Here is a 13,858-nt window from a genome sequence, read left to right as displayed (position 1 = left end):
CATGCCGAATAAAAGAGCGCAGTGTCATCTGAAACAGGCGGCACGGCTGATTATGTAAGTACTTCCAATAGTTCGGCTACTAGTGTAGTTCGCTTCCGGGAGTTATCTTTACCACTGGAAACAGCGCAGAGCTTGCCCGTTAAACTTGAGTCAACCGACACCACACGAAACATGCCGCGGTTGACCAACCCAACCCAACTTCCACACGATTCATTCACCACATCACAGGTCACACGAAGTCAAAAGTGCCATATTTTAAATCACTGCAGCACCAAACGGACCTGAAAATTCATTTCCTTCGACAGATTTCTCAGGTGAGTTCGTTCACTCGCCAGTTACGAACTCGATGGACGCGCTAGGCCTACGCGTAACATAAACAACATCGGCGATAGGCGAGTGTTGATTATCCAGACTTCGGAGCTCGTAAACGTGTTTCCATTCGTTTTGAGCACAACAAAATGCACATACAACAAGCACAGACGTTGCGGCAATCGTGATTCGGTTGGCTGTTTTAGCAGACGATCGTACCGAGCCCGGCGGAACCCAGTGGGCAGGTTGGATTAGTCGGCGTCGTTCGAAGTCGCTTCGGATCCACGTCGCACTGCCACAACCCACGGTAGTCGGTCGGTCGGTCGTGTCGTTGTCGGCTTACTATTACAACACTGTCTTTCAGGAACACTGTCGCGTGCGTCGTGCGTCCAAAACACTCGGACGATCGTTGGTGCCGGCGTCTCCGCACGGTCGGCCATTACAGACTTAGCAGCCGGAAGCTCCGCAGCCTCCGATTGGTTGACGCCCGCGAGGCGTCGCAGCCTCCCATTGGTGCACGCCGGCGCAGCTTCGCCGCGCGCCGGCAAACTTCTAGCATCGGCAGTAGACATAATCGCTGCGCGACGTTCCGCTTCAGTGAGTTCCCGACCGACGCTTTGACGCATTTGACCCTTCGGCGCGCGCCGAAGCTTTCCAGCGCGTGCCAGTGGTTGGGGCATAAGGTCGCCAACTGCTTTGCGCATGCTGGCTTTTCCGGCGGCAGCGTCAGCGACCTTGACGATGTATTGACTTGCAGTGATCTATACGAGGCTGTTCATAATATTTCTGGCCAAGAGGTAGAAGGCGACTTCAAGACATTCGTGTCCGCTGACGCTGCTGCTCCCGCGGCCACCCTAGCGACAAATGCGGAGATACTAATTGACACTGTTGTTTGCCCTGATGAGGACGAAGAGCTACGTGAAGTGCCAACTATGGTGCAGACGGGGGAGTACCTACGCCTGCTGCGAAATAAGGTTGAATGCATGGGTGGCGACCACGGCCTCGTGCAGTGCTTGGTCAAATTAGAGCAGGGGTTGCTCGCACCCGGTAAGAACTTGAAACAGCCAAAGTTCACAGCCTTTTTTGCACCTGAATAAAGTTTTGCTTGTATTTTGACTTCCTCGCAGTTGCGGTGCAATTAAAGCTCAACTGCTTTAGCTTGCCTTGAGTGGTCGCTTATATCGAATTGCCCCTTATAACGAATTTTTTTCACCATCTCGCTGACTTCGTTATAATGAGGGATTACTGTATTTGACTTTTCGTAACCTCTTGTCCTCAGAACACCATGTGTGTATTTAGAACCTCAATATAACGAGGTGTGTTTGTATACGATTTAAATATAAAGAAATTTTGCTGCTGCCGCAAAGAAATGCCGAGACAATAAAGGGAAACTTGCATGGATGCAGATGGTCAAATGATTGAATTACAAGCAGCTGCCTGCTAATGCATGTCTCCTCACATCGTGTCTCATGTGACAAAAGTGACCGCCAAAGTGAAGCTGCATCATGATCTGTATAAAGTCCAAGTGCAATAAGATCCTATCGCATACTGTGTGTTTTAGGTGTGAGTGAAAGCGTGCGAGGGTGAGACAAGAAAGATGGTGGCTTCACGAGTGTTGCCTTCCTGCACAAGCAAAGGCAAAGAGGGGGGAGGGGAGTGAGCTCGTGATAACGCGTTCAAGGGTGCGCGAGGGGGTGAGGGAGTGTGTGTGGGGGGGGGGGGGGGGAAGTAAGTTGGCGAAAGTCTCGGCCGTGGCTGTGAATGGCTGTAAGCGCAACTGAGTGCATACTTAACCCTTCACCCTGCTATAGAGGGAATCTGCCGCGTGTACAAAGAGTGGGTGTGCTGAGGCGGCATGGCACTTCGTAAGCTGTCTTCTCGCATGTTTAGTATGGGATGCTGCGTAATCTCGAATTTCCGTGATCCGTTAGAACAAAAGGCAGACACAGTATTCGTTCCCCGCTGCCGGCGCTTTTCCTGATAGCGTCGTCCCAGTGCGGGCGACGCTATCTGCTGTGAAGGCAGAATGAATGAATGAATAACTTTATTTGACAGGATTAAAACCCTGCAGAACCTGCGGGGGTGCGAGCAGAGCGCACACAAAAGCACGGCTGGCTTCGCTTAATTCGTACCGCCATTGTGAAGATGTTGTCGACGTACGTGGCATGAAACCATATCATTCATCGCTGACTCCCAAATTTATCAAAATGAATTGTTTTCCCATTCAAATTTGCTTTTTTCGATTGCCCAATAATTTGGAAAATTCTGAGGCCCCTTTCTGCATAAAATTTCAATATAACGAAGCAAAATGCCGATTTTACCGACTTCGTTATATAGAGGCTTAACTTACTGGTTAAACGCAATGGATTGTGCACTTGTTGTCAAGAGTGATGGTAAGCTGTCAGTCATGATTCCAGAGCACCTGCCATATATGCTTAAATGAGAGAAAGAAAAAGAAACTGCAAAAAGCTGGTGAGGCTTAGACACTAGCCCAGATGTAACAAACTTAGGAAGGCCCACTTAGATTCAAAAAGACACTTTCTCACCAGAAAAGGCATTGGCCTTCCTGGTGTAGTATTTGGCAACTACCCACCTCATGAATTGCAATTACAGTCTAATGCACTTATAACAATACCAATGAATATAACAACAGATATAACAACTTTTGTGTGTGCCTTATGGCAAAATAAACCACTTACTACAATGTTCGCATGTCACATTATCGGCTATAACAATTTAATGTGGCTACTCCTATTATTATCCAATACATACAATGATATCGACCTAACATTTGGTTGACAATGCTCCTTTATAATGAGCACTATTGCATTGCTGGTATGAAAAAGTTGGAATGCAGGGCCCCCTGTAGTATCAGTTCGACTGAAGCAAACATTTGTTTGCTTAAGATATGTAAGCTGCTAAATTGAGACACTGGCACATCTGCAAAAGTGACTCATACATGCACTTTTCCATATGTTTCACCAATCCGATGCATACTGATGTGTGTATTGGGAGATTACGCCATGTAGGGGAAGAAAAGAGAATCCATGTTGAGCAAAGGCTTTACACCTTGTGACTATGCTTTGACAAAATAAATGGGTAGCTTGTGTTGGCACCCTAACTAAAGGTGCCCATGGCAAGAACAGAAGTAGTAAGGTGAAGGTCTCCCACAAACACTGCTAAACACAATTTGGAAAATACATTAGGTGGATTCGAAAGCATCGTATGGCATCAGCAAGCTTACTTCATCGAGAACTGCTAATGTCACAGGCATGTGTCGGGCCTTGGGAAGGTGCGGAAGTCAGCCTCATTGCTCTGCAATGCCCTTTGGGGGAAAAAAAAAGTATCCCACCCATCATTGCCTCCGCTCCTATCTAAAAAAAAGCTGGACACACTTAGTTTTAAAAGGGTTCTGAATCATATTTTATTGAGGTTGGAAAATGCATTTTTGTAAAATGCACAATTTCAGAAATACTTTGCAGGAAAAAGTACTTCAATGAGTTCAGCAGAAGCGAAGTTATTGATTGCCTTTGATTGCATTCCCGGTGCTCCCACTCCTTCAATTGCACGGCTTGCACTGCGACTACTAATCTCGCTGCCTATGACGCATCAAACTAGGAGGTTATTCCTCAGCCTTCAGTTAAGTTCGTGGTGTCTCATCCCTTTGCTCTGCTACAGTGTACTAGATAGCAACATACGGCTGTTCTTGCACCGAGTGGCACGAGTAGCACGTTTCCTTTTTCCCTTATCTCTACGGCAATAGCACAGTTTCCAAGGGTTGAACAAACATCATTTTTATGTTTGCTGGTGTGAGTACGTTGGCTGCATGCACATCGGCTAGGCAGTGGATGCCACACTCCGGACTCGCGCTGGAAGGATTCCTAAAGTAACGAGCTTCAACCCTGATGATGAACCACCTCGACGGTGTGCAACTTGGGAAGCAGATGACCTGTTCATCAGATGTGAGCACTTGGGTCGCCTCGCCATACGCCTGGAGTCACGTCACCTACAGATACCAATCAGAGCACGCTGTTATGCTCAGTGATCCATGGCAAGCTCAGTGAGTGGGCTCATCACAGCACCCCGCGGCGGCTGTAGTATCTACTCTACGCTGCAGACACAGTTATGTGCAACTGTAGTGGCTAACTACGTGCACAATGCACGAGAGGGCTGGAGTGTGTGCTTGCGCTCATGTGCTCCAGTCTGGCCATGTCACGTTGTGTGGAATGGCTTTGTCCTTCACCAGCTTGAATGGCAGATAGTAGCCATGCGGGTGAAGAAATACCAGACAGACACTGGTGCCTGGTGTCCACAAGTTATATTTTAGCCGAGTCCGCTCAATCAGGTAGAAGCCTGATTCTGCCAATTCCACTGCTCGTGCACCGTCGGCGTGCTGGGCGTGTCGTAGCGAGGAAGCTGTGAGCTGGACGAATGGCTAAGCGCGGATGGCAGTGGTGCAAAACTTATGCGGCAAGTAGGACTGGCCTGGTCGGGAGGCAGTGTGACAGCAGAAGTGGCTAAAGTGTCAGAGTTCAAGTAGGCAGGCTTCAGACGGTCGACTGAGACCGTATCTTCCCAGCTGTTGATGAGAAATAGAAAGTCTTTAGGTGGACGCTTGAGTACTTTGAATGGACCATCAGACAGGGGCTGTAGGGGAAGACGCACAGCGTCGTGGTGCACAAAGACGTGCCTGTAGTTCTCAAAGCCAGGGTTGACGTATACACGTCAGAAAGAACATTGTTGTCGGGGGAATGACAGTATGCATAGCCCTGCCTAGCCAGTAGGTTTGAGGTCACTGAGCTCCAAGAAGTTGTTGTAATCGATGCTGCTCTGTTTCAGTGGTGCCCTGGATGAGTGTCGCATTAAGGTGGTCATACGGGCAGTAGATGGGTGGAAAGCATAGAACATCGTGAACAATCGCAGCAGTAGTAGGTGGAAGCACTCCAACGACATGGTCGAACATGGTCAACTGTGAACTGAGGCAGTGGTGATGGAACAAGGATTTGATGGTAATGAACCAAGGTTCCGAGTCCGATGACCAGAACTCTGGAAGCTTGAGAGCAGAAGCCTTGGGATCACGGGGTAGGTGGCTCTGACGGCAGTACTTGATCGGGAGAATCTGAGGCCACAGCTGACTGGATAGAAGGCGGACTGCAAAGACAGCGGGGCTCGAGCTCCTTGCAGCGGTAGGCCCAGCGAAGCAGCTGAGGCAACCAGAGCTGAGAGCGATGACGTGAAGTCCGGGTCATGAATTTGTGGGGGAAGAAAAACCAGACAGACGCTGATGCCTGGCGTCCACAAATTATATTTTAGCTGAGTCCGCTCAATCAGGCAGAAGCCTGATTCTGCAGACACCATGGCTCATGCACCATCAGTCCGCTGGGCATGTCGTCGTCTTTTGTGACCGGACCACTGTGGCACATAGTAGTGCGCTACAGCCACACCTAAACTGCACATTTTGAAGGACCATCAATAGCTCAATACGAAGAGAAGTCTGCCATGGCGTGTAGCCAGGAGTGGCTACGAGCGGCCAGGAGTGAGCACACGCTGGCAAGCATACATGTCATCTGATGTGAAGCCACTTGAGTGTTTAAGACTAATTGAAATTAGCAGAGCTCCACGGCTATGATTTAGCAGACAATAGTTGGCGATAGTATGATAGTTGTACTTGTGAAAGTACTATGTAATTCATGGTGAAAATCGAAACGCAGATGTTTCCTAACTTGAGCCTGTTTATTAAACCGCGTCGATAAACATTAACAGTAAAAGTGGGAAGAAGCGCACTGATCCAAGCACCCTTTCTAATTGATGTGGGCTATCAGCCAATAGCAGATGTCTATCAGAATCTTGCAACATATGTACGCCGCCAGTGGCTTCGAAATGGGCGAGGAGAAAAGGCCTCGTTAGAAAAGAGATTGTTTGAGAAAAAAGTCACCTTGCGCTCTGCTTGTGAGCTCCATGTGCTGCACCCGACTGCAAAGTTTGGCCGAGATGTTCGCTAGCAGCATATGCTATCCGCAAACTGTGTTTTTTCACCAAGCCCGAGGGTTGGTTCAAGATCACTTTAAGCAGCATAGAGTGTAAGTCGACACAGTCAAATCACAATACCATAGTGTTTCCTACAAACAGTGGCAAATGCACAGGTGTACAAATGCTTTATCAGCTTATCAAGTTGTGTCTTAAGGCTAATGGTGATATGCGTGATTCACTCAGACAATAGACAAGAACAAGTCGGGCATTCTCTCATAAGTTGAATTTCTGAGTGCCAATTTAAGTCCTAGTGTTCAGGTTATGTACTTAATTCAAAAGTTACGTGTGATGACAATTAGAAATTCTGTACCCTTATTTCACCTTTTATTTCCTTGCATTTGCAGTAAACATCATTACTTCGCACTTCAGTTCCCTAAACTTGGGTCTGCGTACTTGAGTTTTGTTACTAGTGCAACAATAATTGTGGAAGCTCACCAAATAACACTTCTTTAGCTTTCAGCTTTCAGACTCAAAAGTAGCAGGCTACAATTTTTCACGCCATGCCTGACTGTGTGCAAGAGCTTCTACACTACTGTGCATTCACCAAGCCCTACTGCTGTACCGCAGCATGCGAGCCTTGCCTGGAACTCGGGAGCCAGGCGCATGAGCCCATCACGCTCCTTGGGCCCGTGGCCAGGTGGCAGCACATGCAGGAACGTGTAGAGCAGGCCTAGGCCGTCACCGTTCACACACGACACCAGGAACACAGGCACCACACTGCCCTCACGAACCCGTGCTGCTGCGGTCAGGGCATCGTCCTCACAGAGCACCTCCAGGGGAAGCTTCTTGCAGCCGGGACCCTACATAGGGAGCTCAGGACATCAAGTGGCATGCACATTGCTGTGCTCAAGCAATCACTGATAGGCACAAGGATTACTTGTGCTCGCCGTTTCTGCTTCTGCTGCAGTAAAGCGATGGCTGCCACATGCATCAGAGGTTGGCTGCACTGTATAGTCAAACCTGAACTTAGCTTATTCTGGGACCGAAACCTGCAATACCACAAAGGCCCCTATATAATATGAAGTTCCATTTTAAAATTTGACATGCGTAATCTCTGTGTCATATATTTGAGCACAAGAAGTTTCCATATCCTATACTAATTATCTTGCACGGCTTGCACTGCGAAGGCTAAGGCGGAGCGACGTGGTATTACATGAGGGGTGAGCTCAAGTTGTACATCGTCTTCGATGATGTGCTTGAAATCAGCGGGATCGTCAGGTGCTGGACATGGAAGCCCAAGCCTCAAAAGCAGCAATGCATCGTGCAACAAATGTTGAGCTGCCTCAGCAAACCGCGATGGAGATGACTATTCAGAAATCATGCTCATACACTAATGATGCCATGCATGTAATAATGCTATATGGAAAATGACGCAATGTCAATCCCCATCAGCAACCACTCGTGCCTCCCTTTCAATTGCTACTTTTACATTACTTGTGATATGGAGTGCATGCATTACTTATGTGTCTTATACTGAACATTAACCCTTTGACGGTCAATGACGTAAATATATGGCGCCGCAAACAAGTCCCAAAGTGGTCGATGCCGTATATTTACGGCGCCGTCTGTACGTTTAAAAAGCGCACCAATTTCCTAGCTTTTTCTTTTCTGTCATGTGCTACCACTATGTGGGGATACAGTGAATTTTTTTCGCGCGCCTCCCTCTCTCGGTTTTTGTTGCATGGTTTGTTTTAGCGCTAGTTTGCTCCCGTGAGTCTATATACTACCGCTCGCGCATTGGCGTGAGCGTTGGCGGGCGCCCGTTTGGATTTTGTTTCGCGGGCGGTTTCGGTTTTTTGCGCTTGCGAAACTGATGGCTATCTCATTCCCAATCACTCAAAGGGCGACCGCTTGTTTCTCGCTCGTTTAGTGCTCACAGGGGTGCGCATACGAAGGATGCCGCCGTGCATGCGTTTCCGTTTCTCTTCTTTTTTTTTTTTAAGACTCGCGAGAACTAATTGCCCTAGCTGGTTGGCGATAAGATGAAGATTAGTGGAAGTTTGTCACACGTGTTGCTTTTTTTGATGGGCACACAACTAAACAGTTTTCTTGAGTGCGTGCACCTACGCAGTTCGATTACGCTATGGACGTACATATTAGTGTAAGAGCAGGAACATTTGAGGCTTGCGAAATATCCTCGTGTGCAGATTTTCAGAGCCTTGAACTATGTGCATAAAAATGCATCAAAATTTTAATTCTGATAATTTTTTTTTCTTTTTTATTGTTGTTATTCATGAACGAAGAGTGCATATATACCAATGCAAAATATTTTTTTCTCCCTTTACGGTCACCCTAGAAAAATTACGGTAATGTTTTTTCGAAATAAGTCCCTAAGAAGAATCGGAATCTGTAATAAAAAAAAATCGACCCTGGGCGGTCGCATGTGGCGCAAAAAATCGACCCTCAAAGGGTTAAGAGCTGCACCGGCTTCTGATTACATTGGCTCACTTGTCATGTGCACCTTTATGTGCGGAACATTGAATGCTGTCGTGGGCATAAATGAGTACCTCTAGGAGGATTTCACCGGCAATGTGTAGTCTGAGAAAAGTGAGCGAATCAGCTGGCATGCTAGCATGGCTGTAATTTAAAGATATTACCGATGTACGGTAAATGTTCATGATCTGCATTATATTATGTGCATAAAACTTTTTTTATTTTTTTACGATCTCTATAATTACCGTGTGTATTATTTTCAGATTGGTACTACATTTGGCTAAATAGAAAATGGGCTTAAACTACAGCTTTCATGCTTCAGCCACGAAAATAATGGTGTCTGAGCTGAGCAGCAGGGTCTCCCACTGCTGCCGGTTTTGAATTCTGCAGCCCTCGAAAGTAGCCGCCTTCGAGCATGCCCATAGAATATGTGGCAGATCCACCCTACCCATGCATAATTTACATTGATCATTGCATTGCCCTGGATAGAGTCCACTGCAGGCCATCGAGTGTGGATACATGAGAAATTATTTTTCTACCAAGTGTGCCTTAGCTGTCCCTAAACCAGGCAAAAGCTGGCAACTGTTCCCGCTTCATCTTTCAACACATTCTGCTTCAGGATGATTGCACTTCCCCCAGCGAGCATTTGCACCACTACCCACGTCTGTCTAACTTTTGCAAACTATGCCTCTCCACAACTTAATTTATGGGGTTCTCGGAGTTGCACAGTGAGAGGTGCTGCAGTGGAGAACTGCAGATGAATTCTGACCAAGTAAAACTCTTGCTTGGGCTAGTTGGTTCATGCTTGAAGTACGTAAAGGCAAGGCGCAGAAGACCAGGACTTAGGAAGAAAGCGCCCGTCTTGTCGTTTGTGTTTCTTCCTAAGTCCTGGTCTTCTGCGCCTTGCCTTTACGTACTTCAAGCGAATTCTGACCACCTGGGGTTCTTGCACACCAAAAGCACAGCACACAAGCGTTTCTGCCCCCATCAGAACGTGGGAATCCAGCCAGCAGCCTTGTGCTCGACAGTGGAGTGCCACAGCCACTGAGTTAGGTAGCATGCATCTATGATTTCATTACACTATCAAAATCTCTGCACATGTTCTTTCAGTTTTTGCAAGAGCCACAGTCACTGAGAAACAAATCTGATGAATGTGCTGCTGGGCACTGCTGTGATGAAGAAGCACTACGTGACAAAACGTTCCACAATATTTTTCAAGTGCATATACAGAGAATCTTTTATGGTGGCTTCACCTTGTGAAGCCACATCACCTTCTTCGAATAGAATGTAGCAATATCAATGAATAGGCCCTTTTATTAATTGTAAAGCTAGCTTTCCTATGAGGCAGTTTATACAACTAATGGTGGCGTAGTCATTTTTGCAAACGGCATGTGCAAGCACAATTTGCTTTCAATTATGACATCAAAAAATGTAGACGTGACTCTCGTAATGAAACCGTGTACAAGTGACAAGCTTCAGAGAATGCAGCTAGCACTTTTTCTTCATTTGAACAACGACCAGTGCCGCCATTAATTGGGCAAATGTGAAGTGTAGGGAAATGCAATTGCAAATTATGAAAAGGGTCTATTGACAGCACAACATATCTCAGTGAGGTGACTTGTGGCCTTTGTCCTTCACCAGGGGCGTAGCTAAGGAGGGGGGCAACACTGGGCATATGTCCTGCCCCCCTCCCCTCCTTAAATTTCGGTTTTCCAGACTTAGAGTCTCCTACAAAAATTACTTGTGGCACCAGTATCTACAGGAGCTGCGAGCAGGGCAGTTCGGCCAGCACAAGAATGATGCTTACGGCACATGAATTTGCCTAAACTTCGTCCTTCTGGCTTCGAACGGTTTTATGACAGCAAATTGATCACTTTCAACATACTACTGCATTACAAATGCAAAATTTCATAGTGCTTGTTCATGTAAGCAGTCTTATTGTCTTCTGCATTTAGAAAAGTAGGATTTCTTCAAAACTTGAGGCAAGAAAGACAGGTATGTAGTATACACTCAAGCCTATTTACAACAATATCCGAGTGCCAAGAAAATCCCATTGTTATAACTGATAATTGTTACAGAGGGGACAAACATTCAAACATTTTATTCAGACAGGCCGAAGCACACTCGAACCCAGTTATAGCATTACCAGTTTTAACAATACCCAAATTTAATAATGAGCAGTTGTCCCACCTTGAACTTTTGCATGTATTCTATGGTAATATAAACCACTTACTGCAGTGTTCCCATGCCGCATTATTGGCTATAACAAGTAAATCTGGCTACTGGGTGTCTGCACCACAGAGAAAAGGAATGCAAATTTCAGGAAAGAAGAAAAAAGAAAACCCTGCTTTGCCACCCTCACCTCTGTGCTGCAGTGCTCCCCACACAGCAGGCCTTATACCCATGTCACACTGAAAGTTTTAATGTCATCCGAATTGAATGGCATTAGCATCAAATGACATTATTCAGCTGCTCTGCAGCAATATTTAATGCCATTAGAATCGAATTACTTCCACAATCGAGTGAGTTCAAGAAACTCACTCAGCTTTGCACTTGAAGTAAGTGCATACCCTCTACCCCAGGGTCAATGTAAAAGATGACACTGAGCGTTTGTAACTTGAGGAGTGTTCATGTAAAAAGGTACTTATTTTGCACGTCATTTTAATCAGAGAAAAGCAGTACGGCAGGCTGTCACAAAATGTTCTTGCTCTCCACCTCAGTGGCATCTGGCCGCCGTAGCTTTACTAGCCGGCCATATTGTGAACAAACGGACGCCTGTATACATGTACAAAGCAAGGTATACGGCAACTAACCGTTTCACCTGCTGCAACTGAGTGTCACCATTCAGCACTGCCGCGTAAATCATACTGTTTGTGTTCAATTTATTGACTATGACCAACTCTACGGCTCTGAATACTGAGCTGGCTAAGCTTTGTCTCGGCTTATGTGGCCAGACATTCTGAAATAGAAGTTTTATATGAGTGTTATTTCAGTGAAGTGACACCCCATATTTATATTGACTTTTCAGGCACTTACACATACCTTGTTCTAATTTTCATGCCAATTTTTTTGGAATGATCGCCATTGATTTCATGACCAAATTACATTTATTTTTCCTGTGCAGCACCACCATTAGTCCAATGGCATTCATTGCACCGAATGCCATTCGAATCTAATGACATTAAAATGCCCAGTGTGACATGGTATTTGTCTCCCTCTCCGGTATCCCTTCCACTCCTCCGATGCTGGCAAGAGGGTGGAAAGGAGAAGGGAGAGGGGCGCAGCAAAGGAATGTGATTTTGGTGAAGGCACAAGAACTTGGCATTCTTTTTCCTTGCGAAGCACACACCCCGTAGCCAGCATAACATGGCGTGGGAGCATTGTAGTAAGTGGTTTATTATACCCTAGAACATATGCAAGAATTAAGGGTGCCATCGTTGGTATATTGCTATGTATCTGATACATTGTTAAAACCAGTATCATTATAAGTGGGTTCGACTGTAGTTGTAAACAAAGCCACAAGATCGCCTAAAGTCATAAGCATGAAGATTAGGCACATCCATGTACTAACAATCATTCGCACAGTATAGCTCAATGATGATGATGGTGATAACGACTATGCTTTATTGGCATCATCTTTGAAACATGGCGGTGACAAATAGTCACCGAGCCTGCTTGTTTTCATCAGGTATACTGCACCTGTTTTTCATACTAGCATTTTGTATACACCTCCACAATCTCCCCCCCCCCCCCCCCCCCTTAAAACTCCTCTATCTCCTTTGTATCGCTACTTATGCTGTATAAATTTCTTCCATGCATATTTTTTAATCAATACTCTAAACCTCTTTTGCTTATCTCGACCGCTGACTAGTTGATGTTTCCATCCACTTTAAATCCAAGCGCTTTTGGAAGGTGTGCATTACCTACGGGTTTCACTGGGTGAATCCCTTCCGCATTCCATTAGGATGTGCTGAATGGTCTCCGGAGTTTTACTGCAGCATACACATGCCTCCTCTAGTTCTGAATATTTGCTCTGGTATGTTTTTGTCCTTGGGCAACCAGCTCAAGCCTCAAATAGCAAGGCACTGCGCTTTCTGTCACCGTAAAGATTCTCCCTTCTAATTTCTTTCTTCTAATTCTTGTAAATCTCCATGGTCTTTTTTGTTTCCATTCTGTGCATCCAACTGACTGTCTCTGTTTCTCTCACTTTCTTTCTGATGACTCCTGGTTGTCTATTTAGACACTTTCAATTACCCTGTACATGGCTGTCAACTTTCTTGACCTCTTTTTCTGTTCTGTGTCCACGCTTTTCAGGTACAGATACTTGTGCACTTTAGCCACCCATTTATTTTGATCCAGGTTCCCAAGTGTTTCTACAAAACTAATTTTGCTCTGTGCTTCTCCGACTTCAAGAAGGCCCAACTCCTGTAACCCTGCACGGCTTCATTTATGGTTTTACCATGGGCTCACAAAGCCAACCAACCTACTGATCTTTGGTTAACTTCAAACCCCAACAAGATATACGATTTGGAGCACAGAATGGCATTCGCGAACATAGCGCTGGTACCAGTACTCCTTTCCAGATTCCAAGCATCACCTCATATTGACTGTGGCCTCAAAGTACTCTATGTTTCATTATTGCTGCATTTCACTTCCCCTTTATTTTCAAGTTACCTTGGTGGGTACCTGAGTAAGCTGTTCCTTCATTTATGTATACACCGAGGCATCTATATTGCCTGACTATAGGTATGACTTGCTGTTGAACTGACACTCCATAATTACTCGTCTCTTCATTAAAGACCACAATTCCAATTTCTCTGTGCTAAGCTTAAGGCCTTGATTTGTCGATGCATTGCCACAGATATTTGCAAGTGTCTATAAATCTCTCGCATTATCCACTAGTAGCACTATGTCATCCGCGTACATTATTCCGGGGAATTTCTGTTGTGCCATTTGTCCATTACTCATGTAGGATAAATCAAACCCTAATTCACTATTTTCCAGTTGTCTTTCTATGCCCTAACATAAAGCGTGAACAATAATGGAGACAGAGGACATCCTTGCTTCAGTCCTTGGTGAATATCCA

The 13,858-nt window shown here is 45.8% G+C and overlaps 1 protein-coding gene across 5 annotated transcripts in view; it reads right to left on the bottom strand.

The window, feature by feature from the left end:
- The window catches only part of LOC126539328 (GTP-binding protein 2), a 134,586-nt gene that overhangs the window by 25,297 nt on the left and 95,431 nt on the right, over positions 1–13,858 (bottom strand). For all 5 annotated transcript variants that reach the window (XM_055075515.2, XM_055075516.2, XM_055075517.2 and 2 more), the window contains one exon: positions 6,921–7,139. In XM_055075515.2, the coding sequence (XP_054931490.1) occupies positions 6,921–7,139 (219 nt within the window). The remainder of the gene's footprint in view (positions 1–6,920; positions 7,140–13,858) is intronic.

Source organism: Dermacentor andersoni, chromosome 11 (genome assembly GCF_023375885.2).
Source record: "Dermacentor andersoni chromosome 11, qqDerAnde1_hic_scaffold, whole genome shotgun sequence".
Taxonomy (NCBI): Eukaryota; Metazoa; Arthropoda; class Arachnida; order Ixodida; family Ixodidae; genus Dermacentor; species Dermacentor andersoni.
Note: the sequence above shows the minus strand (reverse complement) of the source record. Positions and strands in the feature narration are given on the sequence as shown.